The sequence below is a fragment of the Pyrus communis genome, chromosome 3 (genome assembly GCF_963583255.1).
Source record: "Pyrus communis chromosome 3, drPyrComm1.1, whole genome shotgun sequence".
NCBI lineage: Eukaryota > Viridiplantae > Streptophyta > Magnoliopsida > Rosales > Rosaceae > Pyrus > Pyrus communis.
The window spans coordinates 1,976,605-2,003,753 of NC_084805.1; the positions used below are offsets into that span (position 1 = coordinate 1,976,605).

The following is a 27,149-nucleotide window of genomic DNA, read 5'->3' on the forward strand; positions in this document are numbered from 1 at the left end:
TTATTAATGTACCAAAGATTTGATTTGTATTGAACTAATATTTGACTAAGCGACTACCCAACTAACAAATATTTGATACCGATACTCGTACCGAATGTTTGGAAAATTTTCGATTTTGGTTACTGAATGGTTCGATCATGTCAGTTCAGATTTTTATTTCGGCTCACTTTGGAAACAAATGAAAGACGAAGTTGAGGTCACAGTCGAATTAAAGAACCAAAATTGTCATCTCCTGATGCATACCTGTTTCTGTTTGTGTCAAAAATACATCGTCATCGACGCAATGAATGTTATAACAGTTGCATACATAACTATCACTATTGCCTCTGGTACCTTAAAGTGACTTCTTACTGAATGTTACAATAGTTGCATACATGACCGTCACTATGTCAATGTTTCTTCTTTTTGTTGGACTTTGAGCTGGAGCCATGCTCATTTTTACGTCGCTTTTCCCCGCTCTTGTGACTCTCTCTCTCTTTACCTTTATCCGTTCTGTTTCTACTTGATTTCACACTAACGAGACCACCAGCCGGTAAGTTTACATCGCCATTCTGTAATGCATTCTCAAAGTCTGCATCTCTGTCCCCAATGGCATACTGCTGAAGCAACTTGGGATCTAATGATTCATCTCTGTTGGATCTCACCCCGTCCTGTATGTGCGTAGTCAAGTCAGCCCAACTCTTGGAATTCAGAACACAGGAAAGAGAAAGGTAGGTTGGGTAACAGGGAAGGTAAGGAAGGAATAAAGCATACCTCAACTTTTCTTGCAGCATCATTGAGATCATCATCAACAGAGATTTTGTGAGGTTCCAAGAGAGTCTGAACCAAAATTTCCGAATCAGAGTGGAGTTACAACTTAGGCAGAAGAAAAGCACAAAAGCATACATACATGCACACAAATTTTATAATGTAATAGACAATGTTAAGCTTGCATTAAACAACTTCTGTTGCAAAGCTTTGCTCGACTGATCAAATAAATAAGCATATTGCTGCTAGAAACTACAACTGAGTTTATGTTTTCATTCTCATTCTCATTGGGACGTAATAGTAATCTTACACCTGCTGGCGATAAAAGATGGTTATAAATAGGTAACGAACCAAACTACTGCTTGCATGCTGCTTAATGAAGCTCAGCACAAGCTCGTTCAAGGTACCCAAATAAGCTAAACGAGCCAAGCATCCAATCCAAGATTGTCATGGTCAGCTCTTTAGGCTCACAAGCAAATCATCCATATCAACAGGCAATATCCGTGCAGTAGCCCCACATTGCATAAAAAACAAAGTTGCCTACTTATTAATTTCTTGTTCTCAAGGATGATGAGGTCAACCAAGCCCTATCAAGTCAGTTGCAAAGCCTCACATGTGTGCAGGAGTTGAGCTCGAGACTAACTAAAGCCTAGTTATGCACAAAATATACATACATACATACATACATACATACATACATACATATATATATATATATAATTTTTATCATCTTGCAATATATTTTTAAAAAGAACTTCTCATGTGAAGATCTATACGTTCATAATGGAAAGATGTTGTAGTGCATATTGAAATTCCGTACAACTTAATAGACATGTTGGAATTGTGAAATTTCTCTCTATAAGTAAAAAAATTGTTTCTGGTGGAGATTGTATGCAAAAGAAATGCAAAAGTGTAAACTTAACGATAACATATCAAACAAAATAGTTCAGGTGCGGAGAGAATTGCTTTCACCAAAGTGGCTCATGAGCAAAACACGTCAGTATCATATTGTTAAGCCTACGAGAATCATAAAACATTCTACGACGTGAAAAGAAATAGAAACCACCAACTTGTCATGTATTTTCCATAAGAACAAAAAAAGTTACTGCTTTGCTGAACTTACTTCTTTTGGTTTAGGCAAGGTTGACTCAAGGCCCTCAGATGCAATAGCATATAGATATTTGTGAAACTTTTTCATAACTTTTATAAAGAGAGACAATATTTGCTGCCTTTCCAATTTCATCAACCCCTGGAAAACATGAATGTAAGTAAAAATTTACACCTGATAAAGAATGAAATAAAGGGTACAAATGAAGCCACCAAGAACAGTGTTTTGTCTTTGCAAGTGAGTTTTAGTGCACGCTCGCATCTATGCGACTGGTATAGCCAAGCAAACCACAAGAGCAACAAGTAGAGAAACAAACCTCAATATAGGAGATATCTTGATTTTGTAAGCCAATGCAGAGTAATATGGAAGCCTGGGCACCAGTCAATGTCACTGGAAGCTTCTCTTGGAAATACAGATGTGAAAGCGTTGGAACAAGATCCAAAATCTGTAAAACAAAAACATAAGTTTGACATATGTATAAACAAACAATAACTAGAATACAAGAGGATCTCTGTTTATAAAATAACACTTCATTTCCAAATGGACCCCAGGGTTTAAACTGTAATTTTAAAAAACAATTCTCGGGTGATTTAGCATGGTGGATAGTTAAGGATGAAAATGCAATAATCTATGCCTAACCGGAGGAAGACATGTTGGCACATTCAAACTGGCTGTTTTTCCGAAAAAGAGAAGGAAGCAAATAATCCACTCAAAACCATAATCAACACATATAGACCAACACGGCCATCGATCATGGCTGCACTGCACCTTCCTGAGAGCCTCACAACAAATGGGTTCACTTCCCTCAGGGGAATACCCACAAGGGGTTTAGGGTGGGAGGGGAAAAGGAGGGGTCTAAAAGCCTAACCATTATTGATTTCATCTTTTCAAGCAACTCTCTCATCTTCTTATGTAACACAGAGAACAGGGTTGAAACATTGGCCACAGAATTATAAACACAAATTACTTTAAACAAATTCTGCTCTCTAACAAGCAATTTTGAACTTTATGTAACACAGCACGGGATGAAACATCAACCACAGAATCCTAAACATAAATTACTTGTAAAGTAAACAAATCCCCCCCTCAAAATAGCAATTTTGTACTTTCAGTGTTTTATTTTTTGGACTTCCCAACTGCACAGATATATACACATAGATAAATAACTGAACACAAAATGTCCTAATAGTTCACTTTGAAAAAGATTATCCATAAAAAATTGCAAGAGTAATTTGTATCACAATCATGTTATCAGATTGTCCATAGTAAGAAAACAAATATTCCAGGACTGTCAATTATCATAATCACATAATCACATTGTCACATTGAGATGATAATTCTATCGCAATGGAACACAATTTTTCTTTTTTCCTTTTTTTTTTGTCAAACGATAGATTTTGTTAGATTAGATGTTAGATTAGTCACTGACAGGGTTCGAACCCACGCCATCATGCAAAGGCTCAACTTCTTTCCACCATTGTTGTAAAGGGCCACTTGCGAATACAAATTTTCTTTTGTCATGCAAATATTACTTTTTTCTTTTTAATAAAGGAAAGCATATTTTTGTAACGCAAATATTTAATTTTTTCTAAAGGGAAGGTATATTTTGTTTTGTAATGCAAACATTACTTTTTTTTCTACCATGAATGCATGGAATCAATTGGTAATCCTAAGACAAAAATCCCAAAACAGTACATAGCACTATGATGGGCAAGTCGGCAATCAACCATTGTTCAGAGAACTTACCATATGAAAGTCAGCAAGACTGCTGGTGTAGGCCTGTAGTCGCTTCATATCATAAGGCGAAAGTAAGTCTGTGATTGACTGTAAGAATCCATCTACGGTAGATGATTTGGGTTCTAGATCCTTGTAATTGATCTTAGGATCTAAGATGCTGGATAATTACAAGTTAGTATGAGCACTTGAACAATAAGCACTTATCAGAAGGAAACTTTTAATAGTACCTCATAGCAAGCCTATAATCCATTGTACGAAAACTATAACCCAATAGTCTCAAAAATCTTCTCCTGAAATCTGGGGTAGCCAACAAATAATCAAGCTGTGGACTGAAGTACACAAAATCTGCAAAAATCTAAATAGAACAGAGGTTCTCCAAATAAAAATGGGCCCACCTAGGTAGAATGGACGAAAATCATTGGTTTCAAGTTCATCATTCTTCAAAGATTTGAGGACCATACATGTATGCTCCCCAGTCACAGCACTCTATTACATTGAAAAGAAATGCAAAATTATTGTTTAATCAATCATTCATTCACAAATGATAATATTCAAAAAACAGTTAACGGATAAATGATTCAGTGTCAGGAGGGGAATCCATCTTAACTGGAATATGTCCAATATAGAATGGAACAAACTTATGTTTCCACCAAAAACGGAAAAGGTCCAATGTAAGCCCAAAGGAGACACCAATATAATGGAGTTTCTCTGGTCGCCTTTCACGAAGATGAACGAGCAAATGAGGAAGATCTGTTCTAGGTTTTATACTTTCTTCCAGTAATGAAACCTACAAGTAAAATAGACATAGGTAACATTCAGATAAACAATATCAAGGCACAGGAGGCATGTTGATTAATCCCAAACAAACAAACCAATACATGATATACTTTGATATCACTATGATTAAAATTAACACGACAAATGATCATTCACAAAAGTTAGTTCAAATTATATTCAAACACAGAAATTTTTTACCAACTCAAACAGGACGAAGTTTAACCAACTCAAACACTTCAAGAGAACAAGCATTGCATTTACCACAGACCTCTGACTTACAAAACTGTCCTCCAACAATAGTTTTCAATAATATGTAGAACAGTCTCATATAAGCAGTTCTCCAACCTGTTAATTATAAATATTTAAAATAAAAAATAAAAACAAAGCACCAAAGAAACTATGCTGAGTGATTGTAGTTGACCTTCTCAGCAGCTTCTGTGACTTTGAGTGGTGGAGTCTCAAAAACATCTTCAATGTCCAGTTCAGAAATAGGAGCAAACTGTCCTTCGTAGTACCTGAGGAGAAATAAATCCTTAAAACTCCCATTTTTTCAAATATAAAAGCATAAATGTGAAGCATCAACTTTTAGAACCAAAGAGATTCAGTGAAATGTTAGAATAGAAACTTTTTATCTCAATAATGAAGTACTTACGAGTTCCATTATACAAGAGCAATGCATTACACATATTACACACATTCCTTATGTCTAGATCCCCAACAAAAGCAATCCAACGTCACCCACATAGCACATAATACATACCAGAGGTATCACTAGAATGTCCACATCAGCCACTCCTTATATCTGTGTCCCCAACAACATTTGCAGTAATAGTAGATGGATTTATGGGCCCAAGGAATAACAGACATGTTTGGGTTGAGAGATAAAAAGAAGTTCAAGAAAAAATCTAGAACCAAAAGTATACAAGGTCAGAATCAATGTATGACCTATATAAAAAGGTAGAATAATTTGTGCAGTCAACAATGAAGGTCTATCTTTAAATTATCATCCTAAAAATGCTGCTACTTATGTTTGTTTGTAGTGTTTTCTCTGCTGGAAACTTCAATTACCAAGAAAATTTCCAATCATTGTTTAAACATACAAGTGTAAGCTCAACTGTTGGCACTGCAAAATCTTGGCCATCGTTTGGATAGAAATAAACTATAGAGTTTCTCAAGAATAATAGGGATGAGATGGATTTTCTTCAGGATAGCAACTTCCTAGATGTTGAAAAAACACGCCCACTAGACCTTGTTCCTTAATGTAACCAACGGCAATAGACTAAACTAGCAAATATAGAAAAACGTAGAAACACACAAGAATTATACTGGTTCAGCAGAACTTTTGCCTACGTCCAATTGTGATTTCTCCAGGTAGAGAAATCACCGCTCCTTTGATTAATAATAGAGATTACAGAACTTTTGCAAACACTAGAACTAATCTCAAAACTCTCGGCTGTCTCTGGCTGTTTTCTCTCTAAAAATTAAGCCTTGCCGCACCCTATTTATAGGCATAGGGTCAGCTTACATGTCCCAAGGCTGATTGAATTCCTATTTCTAAGTGGACTAGGAAATTACACTTATCCAAATCCAAATAGACTTCTAGAAATCCAAACCTAAATTGAATAAGGAAAACTGAAATTCTTTCCTAATCCCTCTAGGACAAGAATCGGCATACCTCTAATTTTCCTAAAACAATCCTAAACCAATTAGGACATATTTGACGAGCCAAAATCCTAACACTAGATGTGTTCATGGATCCATTGTCAAAGCAATTCAGAACATGCCCACGGTTTGGTTTCTCCAGACGGGCGGGGTTATAATGTTCACTGTAACTGTTCTGAAGTAAGTTCTAGTTGGACTCCTTATCTTTTCGATGGACGACTTTTCCTTTCCTTTGAGAAATTCGGAAATTAGCCTTGCTTTAGCGAATTTTTCCCAACTCTTAGAAATATAACCCAAACTTAGATGAAAAAGACTTAAGTTCCCCAACATAACCCCTCACCAACTCTGCTACTCTAAACCTTTCCGTCTCCAACATAACCTTGTTTTAATATGGTATCACTTCTAATCCTCTATATTTTTCCACTTATTTCTCCAACTACCATCATATGACTTGAGAGATCTTTTGCGAGAAAGCCATCTGCATATCAAAGTTGAAATCATAGATACACAAATGGTGAAACTAGAAGGATGACCCATGTTCCAAATTCAAGTGATCATTTTCCTGCACCAATATGGTGTGTTCTATAGCTTTCAAACCAAGTGAACTGAAAGCATGAAACTCACATTTCTAGTTGTGACTTTATGTACCCAAGTATTATTTTAAAATATATAGATATATGGTTGGTTTTGTAATCGCAATACACATTAGAAAGCAATTTGAAGCATTGATTGAGGCCGAGAATCTTCAATCTTGTCATTCAAAGTGTAGACATATTGGGCTAAAAGAATCACTCAGTCAATTTTTCTCAACACCTTAGTCATCCACACAGACATCCGGATCATGTGTGTGATCTACAAAAATCTTTAGGCAGCAATAACTGAAAGAGGAGCATACCTTGTCAATAGTTCCACTGCTTGTGATCCATATCCAATCTACAACAAACAAAGAAAATTAAATTACCATTTCAACAGATCCCTGGTTATAAAATACCATTTCAACAAAATTCTGGTGATACATATGGCTTTGGGAACCATAAAGAGAGAATACCTTCATGGCACTGGGATGTGTAGCAATTCGTACAATCCGAGCACCTGAGAGACTGGGAAAAACAGTGTCCTGAAATTGCTCACAGAATTTCCATGGTATCTGGTCACCAGAGGGCTGATGACCATCGCTTAAACTTTTCATTGCAGATTCACGAGAAATCTTTCCCTCAAGGCATACCTAAGAGCAAAATTATAGCACATAAAATGTTGAGCATCAAAGAATTTTTGTTTTATAGAAGATGAAGTACATGTTAAAAGTTTGTCCTTTCTTGTTATTTCACATAAATTATAATTATAAATAAATAAAAACCCAATAAAATTTTGGGTATCCGTAGACATATTCTGAATCCAAATTGAAACACTAAAAGAAATAATAGTCCGGAACTAGGGGAAGACAGACAAACCTGAATGACGCACAAAATATCAGGAAGCTGATTTTTTGACTCATCAACAGGGCCTGCACGTGCAAATTATAATTAAGTCCAGCCAATATCGACAAAAGAAGAAAGACCAGTTCTAACGGTAGCATATATACCAAGTAGTACAAACAAGTGGTGAGCTGGGGCATCAGCCATTAGTTGCAAATCATTTGGAGAATTTTTGTAGTGGGAAGCAACATATAGAGCCATCATTCGCTGCAAATATTAGAATATGTAAGTTTATTAACATGAAAATGAGAATCAGTAGTCAACATTACTTGAACATGTAGTTACCTGTAAGAACAACTCACTATCTTTATGGTATGAAAACAGTGTATCACGGTTAACGTAGTACAGATCACACTCACTTGGTGCAGGTAACCTAGTAGCAAAGAGAGAGATGAGAGAGAGCGAGATCATTAATAAAGGCAATGGTTATAATGGAGATGGTACCACCTTCCTCAGTTCTGAATTTTTAAGCATGGTTGTTCTTACCCGTTAAGTTTAGGGATATAATTTGTGATATCCAAGCAAAGTAAACCATGAAGCCAGGATTCAATCAGATCACCAGAAGCATATCTGATAGATTCTTTCAGTTCTATCTTTTTGAAAAGCCGACCTACAGTAAGGGACATCCATCAATTCAGAAAATTGTCCAAAGATCACAAAATAGTTTTAAAATGAACATATTAATTACTCACTTGCAAGAGCCAACCGTTTGAATATTTAAGAAACAATAATGTTAGCAAATGTGTAAAGTTTCATCCTAGAGAAAGGAAAAAAAAAAAACACCAGTAACCTAGTTTCTTACCCCGCAAATTCTAGCTAATTTAATTCTAATTTGCCAAATCCTCACTGTTACAAGGGATTCTGTACAAATTTGAAACATAAAAATTTGAAAATAAATTCAAATTTTGGGGGGATCAGAGATTTTGATCAACCCCATTTAAAAGCTGTCAAGATGAAAATACAATACACAGCCGATGAAGGGTAAGCATACCAGATACAGGCCCTTTAGCAGACGTTTGGCTTTGCTCTTCCAATTGCTGTATAAGCTTTAGGGACAAAGACCGACCCGTACCTTCATAGCTTTCAGTGTAAAAGAATGTCCTTTAGTATTTAAATACCACATAGATTTTTTTGACCAAAAATTGCATTCAGAGTTAAACAGTTAAACTTATAAAAAGAAAAACATCAAGCATGAGTAAAGGAAAAGTGGAAACAGTTCACAAAAAGTGAAAGAACTTTCATGAGACCATTACATCCAACATAAAGAACACATGATAAGAATACACGACATGAAGGAAGAACATGGAAGACTCTTACCCATTAACAGTAGATGAAAGGAAGACCAGATAAGGACCAAGCAAAGATTTCACCACTGGTAGTGGAATAGCAGCTGCTTCATCAACAACCAACAGTTCAACTTGGGAAAGCTTTTCATGCTCATGTGGCCGTATATACTGCAAGGACAAGTACCAAAAGTAAAAAACAGCTAGCCCCCATAAGCAATGAGTGGTACCAATTTCTTTCTTTTAGGCTACATGAGGTATAAAGGTCTTGAGCACCTCACACTCTCACAGGCATGTTGAGTGACTCTATACCATAGATGCTGGATGATTGCCAGCAAAATACCTTAGGTTGACCAAAAATGTTGGTGTTTCAGGAACATGGTTTTGGAATCAAGCTTCAGTAATTACAAACCATCTAAATTGTGTTCAATATGCTCACACCAATAACAAAAATGATGCACTTGGGCACAAGTACAATAAAATTTTAGAAAAGTCCAGCAAAGATAACCACTAATCATATATGAGGGCATACACAACCCATGACATTTGATGGGCAAAAGGTGAACAAACTCATGGCAACAGTGATGCGGCTATCCAATAGAAAAATATTCTCTATTACAACTTGGTTATCACCTTTTCATGAATAATAATTACTCCATGTATTTGTGTTTTTACATCAACTGACTAATCAAAATTCGTATTGCTATTTTTTTTTTTTTATAGAAAAAGAGATTTTATTAAACGGCTAAAAAAATGTACAACACTCAGTGAACCAGAAGTCCACCATCAAAACGAAACAGCCCTAACGAATGCCTCAACATTCACCTCCATCATTATAAAACAGATCTACAACTATCTCACTGCAACTCCCCAATCTAACAAAATTACTGAAAATGAAATATCCGAGTTGGTTGGAGAGAGAGAGAGAGAGAGAGAGAGAGAGAGAGAGAGAAGCCATAAGAATGCCCAACTCTTTCCCAAGAATTCTTTTGTAAATCCCCACAATAGTTCTCAAAGATTCTTCTATTGCTCTGCAATGAGCTAAGTTGGGATGTACAACATTAAGAGTTCATCAATATGGAGTACTAACATTTGCATGTGAGTCATTACATGAAACTGTATTAACATAGTTACTACCCAGATTACAGCATTATTCTAACACCTGCTCACACAGCATACCACACATGTAACCAAATGTCCATATAATTTTACCTGAATTGTTTGTCTGTGCTGCTTGTATATATTGATCTGTACAGTTGCTTTCTTCAACGAATGGTCACTACTTTTCTGTACATCATAATCTATATGTTCCTGTAAACATAGGTTACAATAGCAAGCTCAATAACTAGTGCGTTCGAAATAAATGATTGAAAAATGAAGAAAAGGAATGACCATATAACAATTAATGAAAGATAAAATGTAGTTCACAGAATAAAACATTCAAACACCAAAATGCTTGATAAATAAACAATTTCACCGTAAAAGCTATTAACTTAGCAGGAAAAAAAATTAAATTCATCAACATTTGAATCATAACTAAACTGATGAAGATAGAGAATCTACAATTTTCTTATCAATCAACTTTTCAGAAAATTCATTCCTCGTTAGAACCTTGAACTGACATTGTGGTTGAGACATATAAGATGAGTTAAAAAGCTAGGCCCCCATAAAGTGCAGACTTATGTAGAGTTGATAATCCATAGGAAAACTAATACCTGTCAAATGCTCCTAACAACTCTATCCTTCCATATCTCCTAGCTGGAAGGAAAGGCGAGTATTGATCACATATGTTTGCATTACCCTTTTCAATTAGCAACTCTTGTCACAAATGTTTGGAGTAGTGTATGTTCTAAGATATTGTTATTTGCTAATGGTTGTGGCTTATTTGGGAGTTAAATCTCACGAGAAGGCGCATATCTTAGAGGAAAGTGGATTTTTAATTAATAAGAATTAGATTTTTGACAAGACTGCTAAAGATCACATTAGAACCACCCGCAGGAATACAAAATGACATACCTTATAGTCCAGTTGATCAAAACCCTTGCAAACAAATTCGAACAAGGTTCTTAAGTTCTCAGGGCTGGGTGCAGTTACAAAGATATTTGAATACCTGTGAAGATATATTTGTATTGTCAAAACATAGTACATTAATATGAGTGTAAACATCTACGCATACACAAAAACAGTTTTAAATGACATCTACACACACACAAACAATTTTAATACATTGTAAAAGGCATACTACCCTGCAGCAATAGCTCCCGAAATCGCCAAACCAAGTGCAGCCGATTTTCCACGGCCTCGAGCAGCAAGCAAGGCAACAGTACTTCGGAGTGTCTTGTCCAAGATTGCATCAAGAAATGTAGCAACAGCATTTCCCTGTTGAAACATTTGCCAACTCAAACTTTGAGTCATATTAGTACACATGATAAAGGCTTAAAAACTAATACAAATCAGGAGAACAACCTACCTGGTCCAACGTACAACATTTCTTTATTAAAGGGCCAACTGGAAAGGCATCACTCAGTTGCTCTTTTAAATCCTTCAATTCCCTTTGTGCCTCTGATATCCCTTCAGAGTCCTTCAATCATGATCAGAAGACAAGAAAAAAGTTGTCAAAGCTTCATTCACCAATAGTATTTTTCTTATAAGGTATTGAATAATGGTATCACGAACTCCTAAAAACTATCCTAATAACCATTGAGCTTAAACATATACTGACAAAACTATTTTTATTCTTTTTTCAACCTGGCATAAGATGCTAGGAAAATAAAGCATGCCTCGGTTTATCAGTTCCTTCAATTTAAGATTACCTCTTTAACTGGAACCGGGGTAATTGACCTCATATGAGATGAAATTGGTAAAATATTCAGCTCATCATCCATGACTACACATGATTTGCATGACGCAAGCGATAATAAGAAACGCTCGTTAAAACGCCCAGTAGCCTTAGAATGGGATTCAGTTCGAAACCTATCATGAACATCCTGAAATCAAGAGGCAGTGATAAGACTAGTATACAGATATTTTGTATTTGAGAGAACAAAAAAACAGTGTTGCAAATAAAACATGACATGAAAGAATTGCTATCAAATATAGTATGTGGTGCATGGCTATTGCTATATTTGTTCAAAGTACATAATGCAGTACAACTCAAAACTACTTCAACAAGTAAAACAATATTATGAGGAAATCCTAGTTGTTTTCCTCTTCTTTTTTGCAGTAGAATATGAAAAGAAACAACTAGCCTACTTAGGTCGAACTGGGAAACGTATATGTCTAGCAGCATTCTCTTAAAGAAAGTCAAGCAATTCAATAAACAAAAAGTTTTCTTGTAGCCAAGCAATTCAATAAACAAAAAGTTTTCTTGTAGCCAAGCAAATCATTACAAATAAACTGGGAAACTTTAACACAGCTAGTTTTCCAGATTTAGCATCATATAATAAGCATAACCATGCCGGCCTAAAAACTAAGCATTATTAATGTGCATGCGTAAGAGAAAGATATATTATTATATGCATACCATAACCATGGTGTAGAGGTTGGTGAGTGAGGTTAGAGAACGAAGCAACAATATGACTAGTCCACCTCCCTCAACTGTCTCTATCGTTCTTGCTAGTAGATTTGGAGTCAAGGCCTCGAAATCCTAAACGCAGCAGAAAAAAGATCAAACTTTGTCTTGACTTCAATTAATTATAAAAAGGGAGTCGTCGGCTAAACCAGAAAAGTTGGTATAAGTTTTAAGTTACCTGAAGTATACACATTCCAAAGGTATTACCAAGAATTCTTTCTGAATCCTTGTACAAGCAATAAGTCAATCCCCCACTTTCAACAAAAAGTGAGAAAGGATCAACCTTCTCGGGATCAAGCAGCCCCCTTTGCATCATCTTTTTTACCTGCTTAGCACGTTTTTTCTTGTGACTGCATCAATCAAACAGTCAAATGAAACGAATCAATACTTTTTAAACAAAATTCCGCGTTATAACAAGGTAAAGAAAGAAAGGAAAATAAAATAAACCAACCTGCTGAGCTCAAGCTTGTCCTTGTAGCACCACAAGACAGTCGGACGTGATTTTTTTACTTCATTGCTTAGCATATAATGAAGATTCACTATCTGAAGACCATATAAATTTCAATAAAATTTAGCCAATTTCGTCAGAACTAGTTTTCGGTTAAATTTCGATAAAATTTCTTTGTTTGAGGTTTTTAGTATTACTCAGTGAGTAGAATTTGCAGCTGAAAAAAAACAAAACAAAAAAAATGTAAAATTGGTACAATTTTCTGCCCAATTCAATTCATTGCAAAACTCATCATCCAATAGGAATAGCAAATAGGGAATAGAAGAAGTTAGGAGTACCTGGTCACGGGACTTGTCGCCGACGATGACGAACATGGAGCGGTGCCGGTTTTTGACGCCATTGCTTATTAGGGTCCGGATGCGTTCGTCCACCTTCTTCCTCATTTTCTCTCTCTCTGCAATTAGGGTTCAGGGTTTATACTTGCTTTATAACTACGGCAGTTGTCGTCGGGCAGGGTTTAAGCCTTTTGTTGAACCAGTGAGAAAGAGACTAGCATCGCGGACATATATTATGTTCATCTCAGCCGTTGATTGGCTATCTTACGGCTGTTATCAAAGCTAAATATGAAAATCGAAAAAATTGTATTCAACTTGTGACTCAGGATATATTTAGGAGTGTGTTATCCACACATCCCATTTTACTTCTCACACACCTCTTGATAATTTTTGTCCGTTGATCTTCTGTAATTCATCCGATTCGACGGTCAAAAATTAAAAAGATGTATGAGAAGTAAAACGGGATGTGTGGATATCACACCCTTATATTTAACCGAGATCAGATTCTCTTTCCTTTAATTCCCAACTCTTCCTCATCTTCTCTCCAAGGTTGTTAAAAAAATCTAGATGCTAGTCGGGTGTTGGATTGGAGCCTAGCGCCGAAGTGGCTAGGCGGCCTAGGCAGATTTAAGTAAATTTAGTATTTATTATTATAAATATGTAAATATTTACTCATAAAAAACTATACTTCCATTTTCATTAGTTTTAGTTCACAAAGAATGTCCTTTAATTAATAGGTAGTATAATAAACAGTTAATTGACAACTCTCATTAACAGATTGACTAGCTTTATTTTGGACTTTACTATTTGGGTGGACAAGCCCATTAAAGTGTGCGGAAGCCCATTAAATTCTCACTTAAGAAAAACAAACTAACGATGTTGTTTAACCTTAGGTTATTTTAAAAGGTTACTATTCATTGTCTTCTTCTTCTCTTCTTGACCTGCACAACCTTTTTTTACTCAGATGGCAGAGAAGATGAAATGGTGCAGCTCTAAAACCTTAGTTGATCTATTGCCTCCCAACGCTGCCTTGTCCCGCCTAGCCCTCACCTAGCCTTGCCCCGCCTAGTGTCCCGCCTAACGCTAGCTAGTGGGTGATCCGATTTTTCTACCGATTAGCCCTTAATCGGAACGGCAACCAGCCGTTGAGCGCCTAGGTTTAGAATATTGCTTCTCTCATCTTCTCCTCTCACACGTTTTTTATTCTTTCTCCTCTTATAAAAAAAATCGTCAGCGCAAGACGTTGACGTAACATAATCTTATGCATTCAAATATTATGAGAGAGAAAGAAAGGTAAAATGAGAGATGAGAGAATCTAGATCTATTCAAATTTAAAACTTTTCAGTATGTCACTTATAAGTAAATAAAAATATAATTAAAATATATTATTAAGGCTGGATGAATAAGATCAATCCATTTAAAGTACCTCACAATTTAGTAAGCGACTTGTATATCAGTTAATTTAAAATATTTATCACTGATTCTAAAATTTTGTATTCAACTCTCATTATAACTCTCATTATATTTAAATATATTTAGTTTAATTAGTTTGTCAAAAAAATAATTGCAAAAGATTTAGTATACAATTAAAAATAATAATAGTATTGGTTTATAATAATAAAAAATAAATAAGTGGCAACACGTGGCCAAATTAACTCCAGAAAACCAGTCGCTCTCTTCCCTCCCTCCCTCCCCACTTTACTCTCTCCCCCATCTTCTCTCCCAAATTTTACTTGTACCTCACTCTGTTTCTCCATGAAAACCACCTCAGACAGAAGAGAGAGACAGAGAGTGGCCAGGTGAGCTGTGACATCATGACTATGGCTCTGGAAGCAGCTGCAGTTCCACCGCTTTTCAAACCCAGAACCACAGTTTCATTGAACCGGCGGTTCGCAGCTTCCGCAGCAGCCGGTTTTCTTCATTTTCCATGTTCCCGGGTTGCCGTTGGAAAAACAATTTACCGTGCGCCACCCCCGGTTTTGGCGGTTAAGGAAGTGAATTCGAGCGCGGTGGTGACGGCGGAGGAGACAACGCCGGTGAGAATAGTAGCAGTTGTCGGCCAAGGCACCCTCAGCCCTCTCAAGTCCACACCTTGGGAAGAGGTCATGCTCCACACTGTAAGTAATCGCTCTCAATTTGCTTTCTTTTACTTTTCTTTATGAATCCAAGAACAACATTTAATCAAACAGATTGTTAATTTATTATTTGTTTTTATAATTTCTTTTCAACAAATTGCTCGAATTTCTAACAAGTAATAAAATAGAGTTGTCAGTTATGATGAAATATTACTACTTTTTTATAAGTGGTGGATTGTCAGGATAGATAGGACATTCCTCTTCAAACTGCGCCCCGTTTCGGGTTCAAACCCTTCCCCTCCCCATATTAACGTTTAGTTGCTGAGAAACGTGGAGCGATATGTCATATGTTATTATACAATTGGAGGGTCACTAGAAAAAAACTTTAATCTAATTATAATGACATGTGGTGTACTGGCCTGTGAATTTCTCGTACTAAGACCTTGGATAGAAGGAGCCTCCGTCATTGACACTTCAACAGATGGCCACATTCTAGTTATATCTCTGTTAGTCAGTTACCATTGAAAAGGCGGTTTAGATCGAGTTAGATTTGTGGAGTATGTTGTTGTGCTTGGTTTTTGGCTGCTACGCTTGTATTGCTTGTTGCCTGATACTTTCCCTGTAAACAGGCGAAAAGACTGAAATGGGTAGACGAAGCATATGAAATGCTTGTTTTTACCGATGACATCTGCCAATCTGATAATCAAATTGCCGTAAATTTCCACACGGAGTTTCAACGTGCAGATATTTTGGTGATTGTTTCTGTTACGAATCAAGAATCAGTTAAATGGATTCAAACTAATAGTCAGAATATTCGAAACATAATCTGCTTTGACTCATCTCCCAATTTAGCAAACAGATTAGGAGGATATGATATTCGGAGTGAAACCAAGGGAAATATATTAGGCAAAAGCTTTGACACTTCACAAAAATTAACGAACAGTGGATCAGAGGAAGTGATCCAGACTGTATCACAGGCGTGGGATCGGCATAATACGGATGATATAAGGTTTTGTTTATTGGTTATAATTAACACTTACATAAGACCAGTCCCAATCCTGAAGAATCTAAGATCGAGAGGTCTTTCTACACTGAGCTGCATGGTGAAGAACTGCGGGCCTCAGGTACTAAACTGCCTCTTGGATCCAAATTGTCGGAAAGCACTTCAATGCTTGAATCGGTGCAGCCCAGTAGATCAAGTGTGTAACTATCGGTGCATTGCTTCGTATGAGAGTCCAAATCTCGAAGCATTTTCTCTGTGCGTGTTGCAGAAACATAATTGTCTTGGATTGGATGCAAAGATCCCTGACAAACCGTATGTGCCACCCATGGTTAAATTTCAAGGGAAGGACTTGTGCCACGAAACTGCTGAAGATCTTTTCGTTGGTTGGTTGGGGAGTTTGAATTGGAGTTGGCGTGTTGTGGCAGGGCAGAACCCAGCTTATGATCAATTTCCCTGTCAGTACCAGCTCTTTTATAGGGGGAAGGCCAGAGGGTCATTTTGGTACGAACCAGTTTTTCAGGTACAAACATTGGAGGGGAAGATGGTCTGGAGGAGGCGGAAGTATCGAGTCAAGAGAAGCAAAATACCGGGGACATTCAACTTCAGTGTCTTGGACAATGGGGTTGTATCGAATGAGTTTTGGACAATTGTGGATGTTGCTGATGATCTTAGTTGGGGTTTGTTTTATTATAGCGGTGCTGCTCGAGCTGCAGGACAATGTTATACCGGTGCTGTGCTTGTCAGTCCGGATGGGGCATACCCAAATGATGTGCATAGGACGAGGTTAATTTCTGCTCTAGAGAAGTGTGGAATTAAAGAGTGGGAGCTGTATACGGTTAATAATGCTTCATGTTTAGGTCCTCCATTGGGAATTCCCGAGGGTTCAAGTTTGCATTCAGTGATACAGGTTAAGGATCAGCAAGGGGTGTCCTTGTCGGGTTTGGCGGATATTTGAACTTCAAAATGCCCTTGTGCACGGAAGAGTCAGAGACTTGAAAAGGAAGCTTGGCCAAGTAGCTCCGCTAGTTGCGCTGTGAAATTAAGGGATTTTCCGAGATTGTTGAAAGGGTAGCGATTAAAGTTTAATCACACAATTGTTCTTGCAATAGAAGATCAATTTGGCCAAACAATCTGATTAAGGTGCCTGCTTTCTCATTAAATCACTGGTATCATATGTTTTTTTGGTTGACTGTTATCATATGTTTTCACTTAGCTGAATCAAGCTCAATTTTATGTATTAATATTTGTAAAGTTGCCTTGTTAGTATAATTTAGATTGTATGAAAAAGGTTAATTCATCGAATATAATAAGCTCAGTTTTCTGTTCTCTTTAGTATGATTATGGATTTTCTTAACAAAATTTAGATCCATCAAAGCCTTGGATACTTTGGTACATGTTCAGAGCATTTCTGGTGCAAGACTTATATTGTTAGATCTATGTTATTATACAAGAGTTTAAAAGGGGCGATGCTTTCCGCTTTTTGGTATTCTTCTCCGAATCTTATACTCCAATGTAAAGAATTAGGAGTTGTTTGGAAGTGTTTTTAAAATGACTGAAAGCCCTTGTGAAAATATTTTTGAAACCAATATTTAGTAAAAATGAAAGTAAATCCTGAAAAAGCACTACAAGAAGCACATAACTCGTGTTGAATATCAACTACGATTGGTCTTGGGAGAAGGAGGTGTTAACACTCAAAATCTGCAGGTTAACAAATTAAATGATGAACCATAGGTGGGCTTTGGATATGAAATGAAGTGAATAGGACTCACAAATTTAAGTGGTTCACCCCCGGGTTACATCCTGTATTAATCTTAATACTAAATAGCACTCGATTAATACATCAATTATTTCTTCTCTCAATCGTCCAACACCCAATACAGAAGGTCCTTGCCCCTTTATGTAAGCCCTCAATGAACCTCTCACCCTTGGGTCTCCCCAACTTGACATTTAATGTGCCACCTATGTATACTAGGGTGTTCACACATTTTCACCTATCAACCCGACAGTAGGCAATGACATGACATTTGTTCAACCAAATTGGCGCGATTTGTCAACATGTTGTGAGCTGAACGCCTTGCTCGGCCTTGGTTATCCAACCTTGCCTTCCCAACCATTGTTCCGACTATGTTGTGAGCTGAACGCCTTGCTCGGCCTTGGTTATCCAACCTTGCCTTCCCAACCATTGTTCCGACTACCTGTACATCACATCCTAGGTCTCTGCCATTGACTGGGGGCTGCCACATGGTGTGATTGACATCTAGGTAGGCCTGTTCTTGGAGATTTGTATAATAAAGATGTCAGCCTGCTGACGTGCTCCTGGTGGTCGGAGGACCCCTTACATGCCCTACTCGAGCTAAGCTTAGAGTTTTCGGACATATCTTCTTCTAAGCCCTTTAGGCCATGGGCTTCTCAATCTTTCTTGGGCTTTTCGTAGCTCCTTCCTCAACTTGCACCATTGGGTGGGCCTAAAAATGCCCAGTGCTAATAGGAGGGTCAAAGAGTGGTTGTGGTCAGAGGTTAGAGTTGCTCGGACAAAGATAAAGATGAGTTTTTGTTCTTTCTTTTATTGTTGTTGTTGGTGGTGGTGGGTTCGGCTAAATCCGGTGGGGATTTGGGAGGAGACTTGGTGGAGCGGCAAGAAATGTTGATTTTTTTGGTTGGGATTTGTCGAAAAGGTGAAAAGAAGAAGACGGTCGCTTTGCATCTGAGGAATTCACAGTCCAGTGGACACCACTCATAGCCATTTGATAGGATCAAACATGATAAAAGGGAAAATGCATAAAGTTGAAAAGAAATCATAATAATTTTTATATCTTCGTTCATAACCCTTGAAAGGCTAACTCTTACATATTTTGGTAAACGTATCACCATTAACACTGTCGGCTTAAGAAAACATTGGTTGGGCCGGCATTAGACAATGACAGTAGAAGCCCATCGATTCCAATTCATTGGTTGGAGGCTCCAGTCGTTGATTTAACCCATCTTTCAGAAGTAGCTATGCATTTTCATTCATTGATTCCGATAGTTGGGACTCCAATATCTTAGAGTCGTATCACCAATCCATTAATATTGAGAGAGTTTGGTAAGCGTAGATGTTGTCTAAAATGGAAACAAAATTAAAAAAAATTGGGTTATAGATCCACCGCAAGGGTGGGTAGCCTTAACCGGATGTGTGGTAACAGGTAAGCTCGGAAGCTGTTCCCGTCCCTGTCAGGGGAGATGCCAACCATCTCTCCTTTCTACGAACACAGGCTTGTTTGTTATTGGGAGCAATATAAACTAGACAAGACTTTGTGTTTTGGTCGATGTGGGATAGTGTTCCTTCCTTGGTTTGGGCTTGGTGCTATAGTGGATAACAGATCATTCAATGAAGTCTAAAACATATAGCAAGAGAGCGTAGTTTTACACAAAAATGTTGTCCTGGTGACTCGTAAGTTTGTAAGTTGTAACCAAGGAATGCATGCGTTCAAGAGCCGAGAGTTTTGAGCTCTGTTCTTGTCCATACTTAAAATTTGATATTAATGTTGATAAATAAATGAATGGTAGTGTAGGAAGAGCCGATTTATTGGTAGAGGAGGAGATTAATTATATTTATACATTTTGGAATGATATATTATACTTTTAAAGACAGATCATTCATACATCCCAATATCCTAGAGTCTTATATTTTCACTCATGTGGCACAGGTTCGAAATTGCCCACTCTTCTAAATTATGTAATAGTTTCGAATATTTTCCCTTAATTATAATTAAAAAAAGAAAACAAACAAGCCGATCATACATGTTATGCCCTATATCTTAAAATAATGTAACTTATTCTCGAGACATGTGAAAAGACGATTTTTACCCCTAAATAAGTGTCTTAAGTAATTTTTGAGCCTTGACTTAAAATTCAATATTTTATACTTTCTTACGTTTTCCTCACTATATTCATGTACGTGAATGAGAAATCGAAAATGAAATTCGAATTGAAGCCTCGAGGGTTCATTTATGGGGAGGTAATTTGGTAATTTTACTGTTAGAATTTTCTATGTGGGATTAACCCACTCTTTTCTATGTGGGATTAACCCACTCTCGGTCAGTCGGTCCTCCTCTCCCTAATTCAAATTGAACTCTCTCTCTCTTCACTCTCGAACTCACTCACTCTGTCTAAGCTCCGAGAGCTCGTATCCTCATTTCTCTTCGAGTTTGAAGTAAATCCAACCCAAAACCTTGTAATATTAATCTCTGGGACACAAGGAACCCAGCCATACTATTGCATGTACCATCGGAGCACTGGGCAATGCTCTGCCATGGGAGCCGAGAGTGTTGAGCTCCGTTCTTGAATGCAGGTGAGGCTCTTGCTTATTCTTCGAATTTCTGGGTTTATCTATGTTGTTTTGTGCTGCATTGTCATGGTTTCGTATTGAAACTCGAGGGTCTCAACCTCTGCATTTTCGGGCGAAAGCTGTCGAGTTCGAAGTCTGTTAGGGTTACAATGCTTCTGAATAACTATACTCTAATCTAGGATTGAAGTTTGAACTTGAGTTTCGAGTTCTAATCCATGCATAGTTGGTGGTGCTTTCTTCCCCAAAACCTATTGCAGCACACCCGAGTAAGCTATTGAGCATTTTTGTGAAGTTTTTTAGATGAATTTCGAGTTGGGGATCTTTGTTTTGATGTATGCATGCTCCTTGTTTTCCTCTGCAGTTTCCGACGGGTTCTTCCGAGCCAAAACTGTCGAATCCGAGGTGGATTTGACCTCCACTCCTTGTAAAACGTGTTTGGGTAAGTTCCTGAGCCTTGAGGGTAATTTTCTATCAACAATTGAGAAATCTTTGATTTGAAACTCGAGGGAAGCCCTGATCGTTTTCTGTAGATTCCGGCGACGACGCCAGCGACGGTCAATGTCGATCTCTGTTGGACATAACGGTAACATTAACTGTGCCGTTAGACTTAACGACATATTCCCTCCAGCAAGTATATTCCGTTAACACTGTTAACTCTCACCTGTAGCCGGTGCGTGGCACCGGTGACGACAAGTGCGACCCTTACTCGCCGAACCACGACGGCATGTTCGCTAGTGATGGTGACCACACGGTGGCGTTGATCGGAACACGGCGGCGTGTGCAAGACCTGAGACCTAGTTTTAGGTTTTTAGGTGTTCAAAATTATGTGGTGCTCTCCGTTTGTGCTAATTCAATGTCTAAACGGTACTTTTAGACGATTTTCTCGTTGGATGTTCATGAAAGCTTATTTTAGCTTTATAATCAATTCACATAAATTATTATTATATGTCGATGCATATTACTATTCTTGATAGTCTTTGAGGAGACTTATATCCAGTTAAATTAAATTGATATTTTGAGACCGTTGGTGATTTATTTTCACCACATGGTCATAATAAATATCGTATAGCTAGCTACGGCTGTATGTTATTTGCAAGTTCTTATCTTTCTAGTAGAGGCTAGAAACACTAGTAGGCGGTAGTCACCGATCATGTAGACGCGACTTCATCTCCTTGCTATACGTTTAAATTACTTTGATTATGTAATTTTTCTTTGAAATGCCGAGGGATGTGATCTGAACTTAATTACTATTATTGTAGTATTATATGTATGTAGTTTTCACAATATATATGATTTCAAAATGAGGGTTATTATATTCGAAGGACCTCGGAGGTGACAAGTAGGCTTGGTAGTGAGGCATCCATCCATTGGACTTTAGGTGATGATTCATTTACTGTAGTTTATTCTAGTTTGTAATAATCACATAATCATACTCTCGATTATGCATAGCACTGCCCTTTTATGTGTTTACTGTTGTGTAAAACTTCTAACTGCTCTGATGTGACGTGATAATATCGGAGTTTAACCCTTGAATATGTGTCCCCAAGTGGGGAGGTTGATTAGGAAATTAGGAAATTTTGAAGACCCAAGTGGGGAAGGTTGATTAGGAAACTTTGAAGCAACTTTTATTTTATTAATCATGAACGTTTTGGTTTAATTTCACTCCCATCGTATTTGTCTTACTATGGCTTTTGCTATCAAGTTGGCTTGTGATGTCATCTCTCAATGGGGTAGCATGGTCAATTTAGTGGTGACTAGCATATCTCGGTCTTGGAACTTGTGTTATTGGGATATGAATGTGTCAATACAAGAGAAAGAAGCATAGTATGTATTAACATATACGTAGCTTCGACCTAGTAAGAGTTAACCTAGCCAAGAAGAAGAAAAAAGATAGTGGGGAAATAAGGAGATCGAGAAGCAACATGATACGACACAAAGACAAACAATAGCAATGAAGTATGTGTCGTCCAAGAAGGAGGATTCGATCTATTGCATTAACTCTTTGGGGGTTACAAACCTACAACATTGGGTTTCACATGCATGTGTACTATACGTGAAAGCATAGTGTTAGTTCATATTACATAGAGTTTGAAAGCCACTTAGCTCAATTTAGCATATCTTTTTTTTTTGTTGACATGAATAATCAATGGTGTTATGATTATAAGTTTTGTAACATATAAGGAGTTCAAAACATCATTTGAAGGTGTTGCGAATACATTAAAATTTTCAAAAAAGAGACTTCGATGCTTTGTATTATAGTTTGGTTGTTTTTTTATATAACCGTAAAATCATGACCCCTTAGTTGCAAAAATTAGATAATCAAAATTGACTTCATTATTTCTCAAATTGTAGTCCTCGAAAGTATACAAATCTGATGACAGTATAGCATATAAGCACAGATAGCATCCCACAGATGTCGAATTGATTCTAAAAGTCTTGCTAATTAAATTGAAACAAATTATACTTGCGAAGCTTTAACGGAAAAGATAGAAAATTTGAATTAAACTAAAATGAAATACATCTTGAAAATAAAATGCAAGAAATAATAAAATTAAAAACATAAGAAAATAAGACCTAGGGCATCCAAATTCACCATAACCAATTTTACTTAATTCCCTCACTATGTTATGCTCAAGTAGTTCACCCATATTGATGATCGGTTTTCCCTAAATTATTCAACGGCCATGACATTTGGTTGCATCAAAAGTATCCTTACATGTTAACCTTCTACAGCATCTAGAAAAACTTAAACAAGTAAGAACCCATTAAGCTCTATGAAAATTGTTGGAAAATCACACAAACCCTAATTGCATGGCATCTACAAATAGGTGTTTTTGGTATCAATTGCAAGAAGCTAAACCCAAGTTAAGTATGACATCTACTCTAACTTGCATCAAATCAACTTAATTGATACCTAGATCGTGATCAAGCATCTAAATGAAAATCAAGCGCTTTACGAATAGCGAAAGATACTCAATAAAGATGAAAAACATGATAATAACAATGCCACAAAGAAATTAAATATTTATGATCAAATTGCATGGTAACCCATCCCGGCCCAGGGGGGACCACTTCCCGGGCTTGCTCCACTGTCACATCCCAGCCCAGGGAGGACCACTTCCCGGGCTTGTGATTGTTGTTTTCCTTCTTCATGCTAGAATATGTTTAGTATAATGGCACAAGTAAGGGTGTCGAATCCACAGGGACTAATTGGACCTATATAATCACTTGTTTTGCAAGAACTCTTTACTAGAGAAATAAAACTAATCAATGTAGGCAGATTTGTTGTTGTAACTTGAAAGCATAAGGAAATGAAGTAAACACAAAATGAATGAATCAACAGCTAATAAAATGAGATAGTACCAATGGAGATGAAGCTAGGGATTCGATTTTACCATTGCTAACCCAAGGCCATGCTTGTTGAATCAGATTATACTCATCCATCTACCTATTTCTTGAGTTTGTTTCACTTAGATATGATCAACCATATGATGTGTGGATTTGATCAAATGTCTCTAATCATGAGCCTAATTGTGATGTGCAACTTTGGTTCCTAATCAAGAATATATAGTGCACAAGAAACTTTCACAAAACCAAAGGGAACACTCGGCAGGATGTTTGCAAAACATTCCCTTCATTCATTCACATATCCACCAAGATTATGCATGATGTGTGCTTTAATCTTGGCTAAACAACCTGTGGTTAATTCAAATGATGATCAAGCATTAAAATCAACACACTAAGTCATAATTAAAACGGAGAATGAAACAAGAAATAGATAGATTAAATTAGAATTCTGAATTAACTACATGGCAATCTTGCAAGGCTACATCGAATCCCTAGAGAGAGATTAGTTACACTTCATGTTTACAAAAGGTTTGACATAAAAATATATAACATGAGTGAACATAGGATTAAGAAGAAAGAACCCTTGAAGCAAAACTGATGTCGAAATCCTTTAAGAAATGGGAGAGTGTATCTAATGGAATGAAGCCGAGAGGAAGTTCCTCATGGTACAAAACAAAGAGAATCAAAGAAACACTTAAACATTCCAACAACTCAAACTTGAATTGTATGAACGTTTAGGCCCTCTTATCTTCCTCTTCGTCGTAGCACAAGGTCTAAGGGATGTTGTTGGTGTGTTGAATGGATTGGGGAATTATGGAAATGGATGAGGAGTGGTGTTTGGATTATAAGGGAAGATTGGATGTGTTTGTGGTGTGTTGTGTATGAAAATGAGATGTGTTTTTTTTGTATGAATGCATGGGTTTTTATAGGGGGAATGGGAGAATATGTGGGTGATTGTTTAAGAGTGAATGTGGTTGTTATGATTGAGAGTGCATGTGGATGAAATGATGAAGTAGGAAGGTGGAAATGCATGTGTTGAATTGGTGGTGCAATGATGAAAGAGTAAGTGCATGTGTGTGTGAATGGTGGTGCAATGATGAAAGAATAAGTGCATGTGTGTGTGAATGGTGGTAGCTAGGGTGAATTATGATGAATGCATGTGGAATAAAGATGGAGAAGGTGGTGTAATGATGAAGGATTAAGTGCATGTGTGTGTGAATGGTGTTTCTTGATGGTTTTGGGGTTGTGATGCATGTGAATGCATGTGGCTAAGGGTTGTTGATTGGGCTAGAGGTTTTGCATGGCTCAAAGGATTGTTTGATTGGGCTAGGCCCTTTGTTTTATGTCCAAAGTGCATACAAGGCTTTCAAATTCGTCCAACACTTTGGCCCCAAGCATATGCTATCCATTCCAAGCCCAATTTTGCTCCAAAATGCTCCAAAATGCATCTTTTTGCTTCCTTAGCCATATGAACCTAAAAACACACGAAAATGGCTTAAACTACTAAAACAATTATGAATTAACAACATAGATGCACGAAAACAAGCTAAGTAAGTCGCCTAAATATGCTCCTATCAAATTCCCCCACACTTAGCTTTTGCTAGTCCTCGAGCAAAACAAAATAATAACAAATAAACAAAACGACACTAAACAAGTAAAACACAACCTAAACCTTCGAACAACCGTCTTAGGGATTTCCAATGCACATGACAAGTTAAAAATCATTATTCTCACAGATTTTAGCCATCTTTACACTTAAGTACATTCTTAATCATAGTCACCACATACTAGTTCACAATTAAGCAATTAAAACACATTTCAAATGTAGTAACATGCTTTAGAGAATTTACTCAATTCCTTACTAGAATGCACTCTATTTTCACACAGATTTTCTGACTACACACCCTACACTAGTTATATGTGAGAGATTGATGTAAACATGAAAGACTAGTATCTCACATATGTTATAACAAAGAAAGCATTTTCTGGATTTACGATAATAACATGAATATGATCTCATGAATGGAATGCTACTACTTAGAATGAGAACCAGTGATTCCATAAGCTCATATCAAATCCAAACTCCACATTATTGAACACATAACGATCAAGATAGAAGTCAAAGGGGTGTAACGGGGCTAGGGTACTGGTTAACAATGAAAGGTGAAGGATAAACAAACATTCTTAAAGCAATAGTGAGCAAAGTATTGAATTAGGCACTTAGAATTCCCTTTAGAGCGCGGAAAACAACTTTTAGACTAATAGGGGAAATTCAAACAACTCTTATTTTTCTTTTCTTTTTCATATTTTTCAAATTTTTTTTTTCTTCTTTTTTTTTTTTTTTTTTTTTAGCCGTGCCAATGGCACAACAACTCTCATCAATAATCCTTCCCCCACACTTATTTTCTGCAACATATTAATCAAAAGGAATTCATTTTCCGTCATGCTTACTATGCTTTAAGAACAAAGGCATGGATGGTCCTATTCTAGGCTAGGTAAGGATAACATGGGTTAACAAAGAACATAGGCTAAACAAGGCTCAAAGGGGTTAAAACTTACAACAAATACGAAATATGGGAAGTAAGGCTATTTGGCTATGGTGGCAACTACACAACTTTATCTTGATATATGTTATGCAATTCAATGTCATGCTTTGAATGAAATGGATATAAGTTCTAGCATTTAGTTCTATCATGATACAATTGTATTCTAAGTAGCAACCAAGCAAGGAATAATGAGATCATGCAACAACTTTAGAAAACAAAGAATCACAGAATATAACTCTCCAAAGAACATTTAGGCTCAAGTCTCACAGGGTTGTAGCGTTTCTTTGAGTTCCTTCCTTCAAGCATGTTACAAAAACGAATTTTTCTTTTATGATTGCATGTGAAGTCATACATTATAACCATAACCAAGCATATACCAAGAGTAAATCAAACTTTTCTCTATGTTTATAACTTTTTTTTTTAACCGTCATGCAATTACAAACCAAATCCATGTCATTGTGTTGGAAGGTACCCTAAGACATAAACACACAAAAACGACTCAAAACACTCTTTTTAGGCTTTTTAAAACATGTTTTTCAAATTTTTATGTGATTTTCGGAGTTATAAAAACAAAACATTCTAAAACACAACTTAAAAACATTTAAAACAGCAAGGAACAACACTTGAAGTTATGGGTGATAAAATTCAACGAATTTGCATCAACAAACTTAGTTACCCCCCCCCCCCCCACACTTAAATCAAACATT

The 27,149-nt window shown here is 36.8% G+C and overlaps 2 protein-coding genes and 1 non-coding gene across 3 annotated transcripts; 1 reads left to right on the forward strand and 2 right to left on the reverse strand.

The window, feature by feature from the left end:
- Positions 1-144: 144 nt before the first annotated feature.
- Positions 145-13,328, reverse strand: LOC137727620 (RNA cytidine acetyltransferase 1-like). Its single transcript, XM_068466445.1, has 26 exons — positions 13,147-13,328; positions 12,812-12,903; positions 12,539-12,710; positions 12,313-12,435; positions 11,603-11,776; positions 11,260-11,370; positions 11,035-11,168; positions 10,806-10,899; positions 10,002-10,100; positions 8,824-8,960; positions 8,498-8,586; positions 7,993-8,116; positions 7,792-7,879; positions 7,614-7,713; positions 7,483-7,535; positions 7,080-7,256; positions 6,927-6,964; positions 4,791-4,884; positions 4,200-4,379; positions 3,988-4,078; positions 3,820-3,889; positions 3,602-3,749; positions 2,172-2,300; positions 1,871-1,996; positions 754-819; positions 145-650 (listed from the first exon to the last, which is right to left on the reverse strand). Exons 1-26 carry the CDS (start codon positions 13,249-13,251, stop codon positions 390-392), a joined length of 3,075 nt encoding a protein of 1,024 aa, XP_068322546.1. The 5' UTR covers positions 13,252-13,328; the 3' UTR covers positions 145-389.
- Positions 13,329-14,843: 1,515 nt separating this feature from the next.
- LOC137729101 (violaxanthin de-epoxidase, chloroplastic) lies at positions 14,844-17,547 on the forward strand. Its single transcript, XM_068467930.1, has 2 exons — positions 14,844-15,260; positions 15,848-17,547. The coding sequence occupies exons 1-2, from the start codon at positions 14,958-14,960 to the stop codon at positions 17,174-17,176; spliced, it is 1,632 nt and encodes a 543-aa protein (XP_068324031.1). The 5' UTR covers positions 14,844-14,957; the 3' UTR covers positions 17,177-17,547.
- Positions 17,548-19,340: 1,793 nt separating this feature from the next.
- Positions 19,341-19,470, reverse strand: LOC137730390 (U6atac minor spliceosomal RNA). The gene has a single exon (XR_011068150.1). It is a non-coding gene; the product is annotated as a U6atac minor spliceosomal RNA (small nuclear RNA).
- Between the last annotated feature and the right edge of the window lie 7,679 nt (positions 19,471-27,149).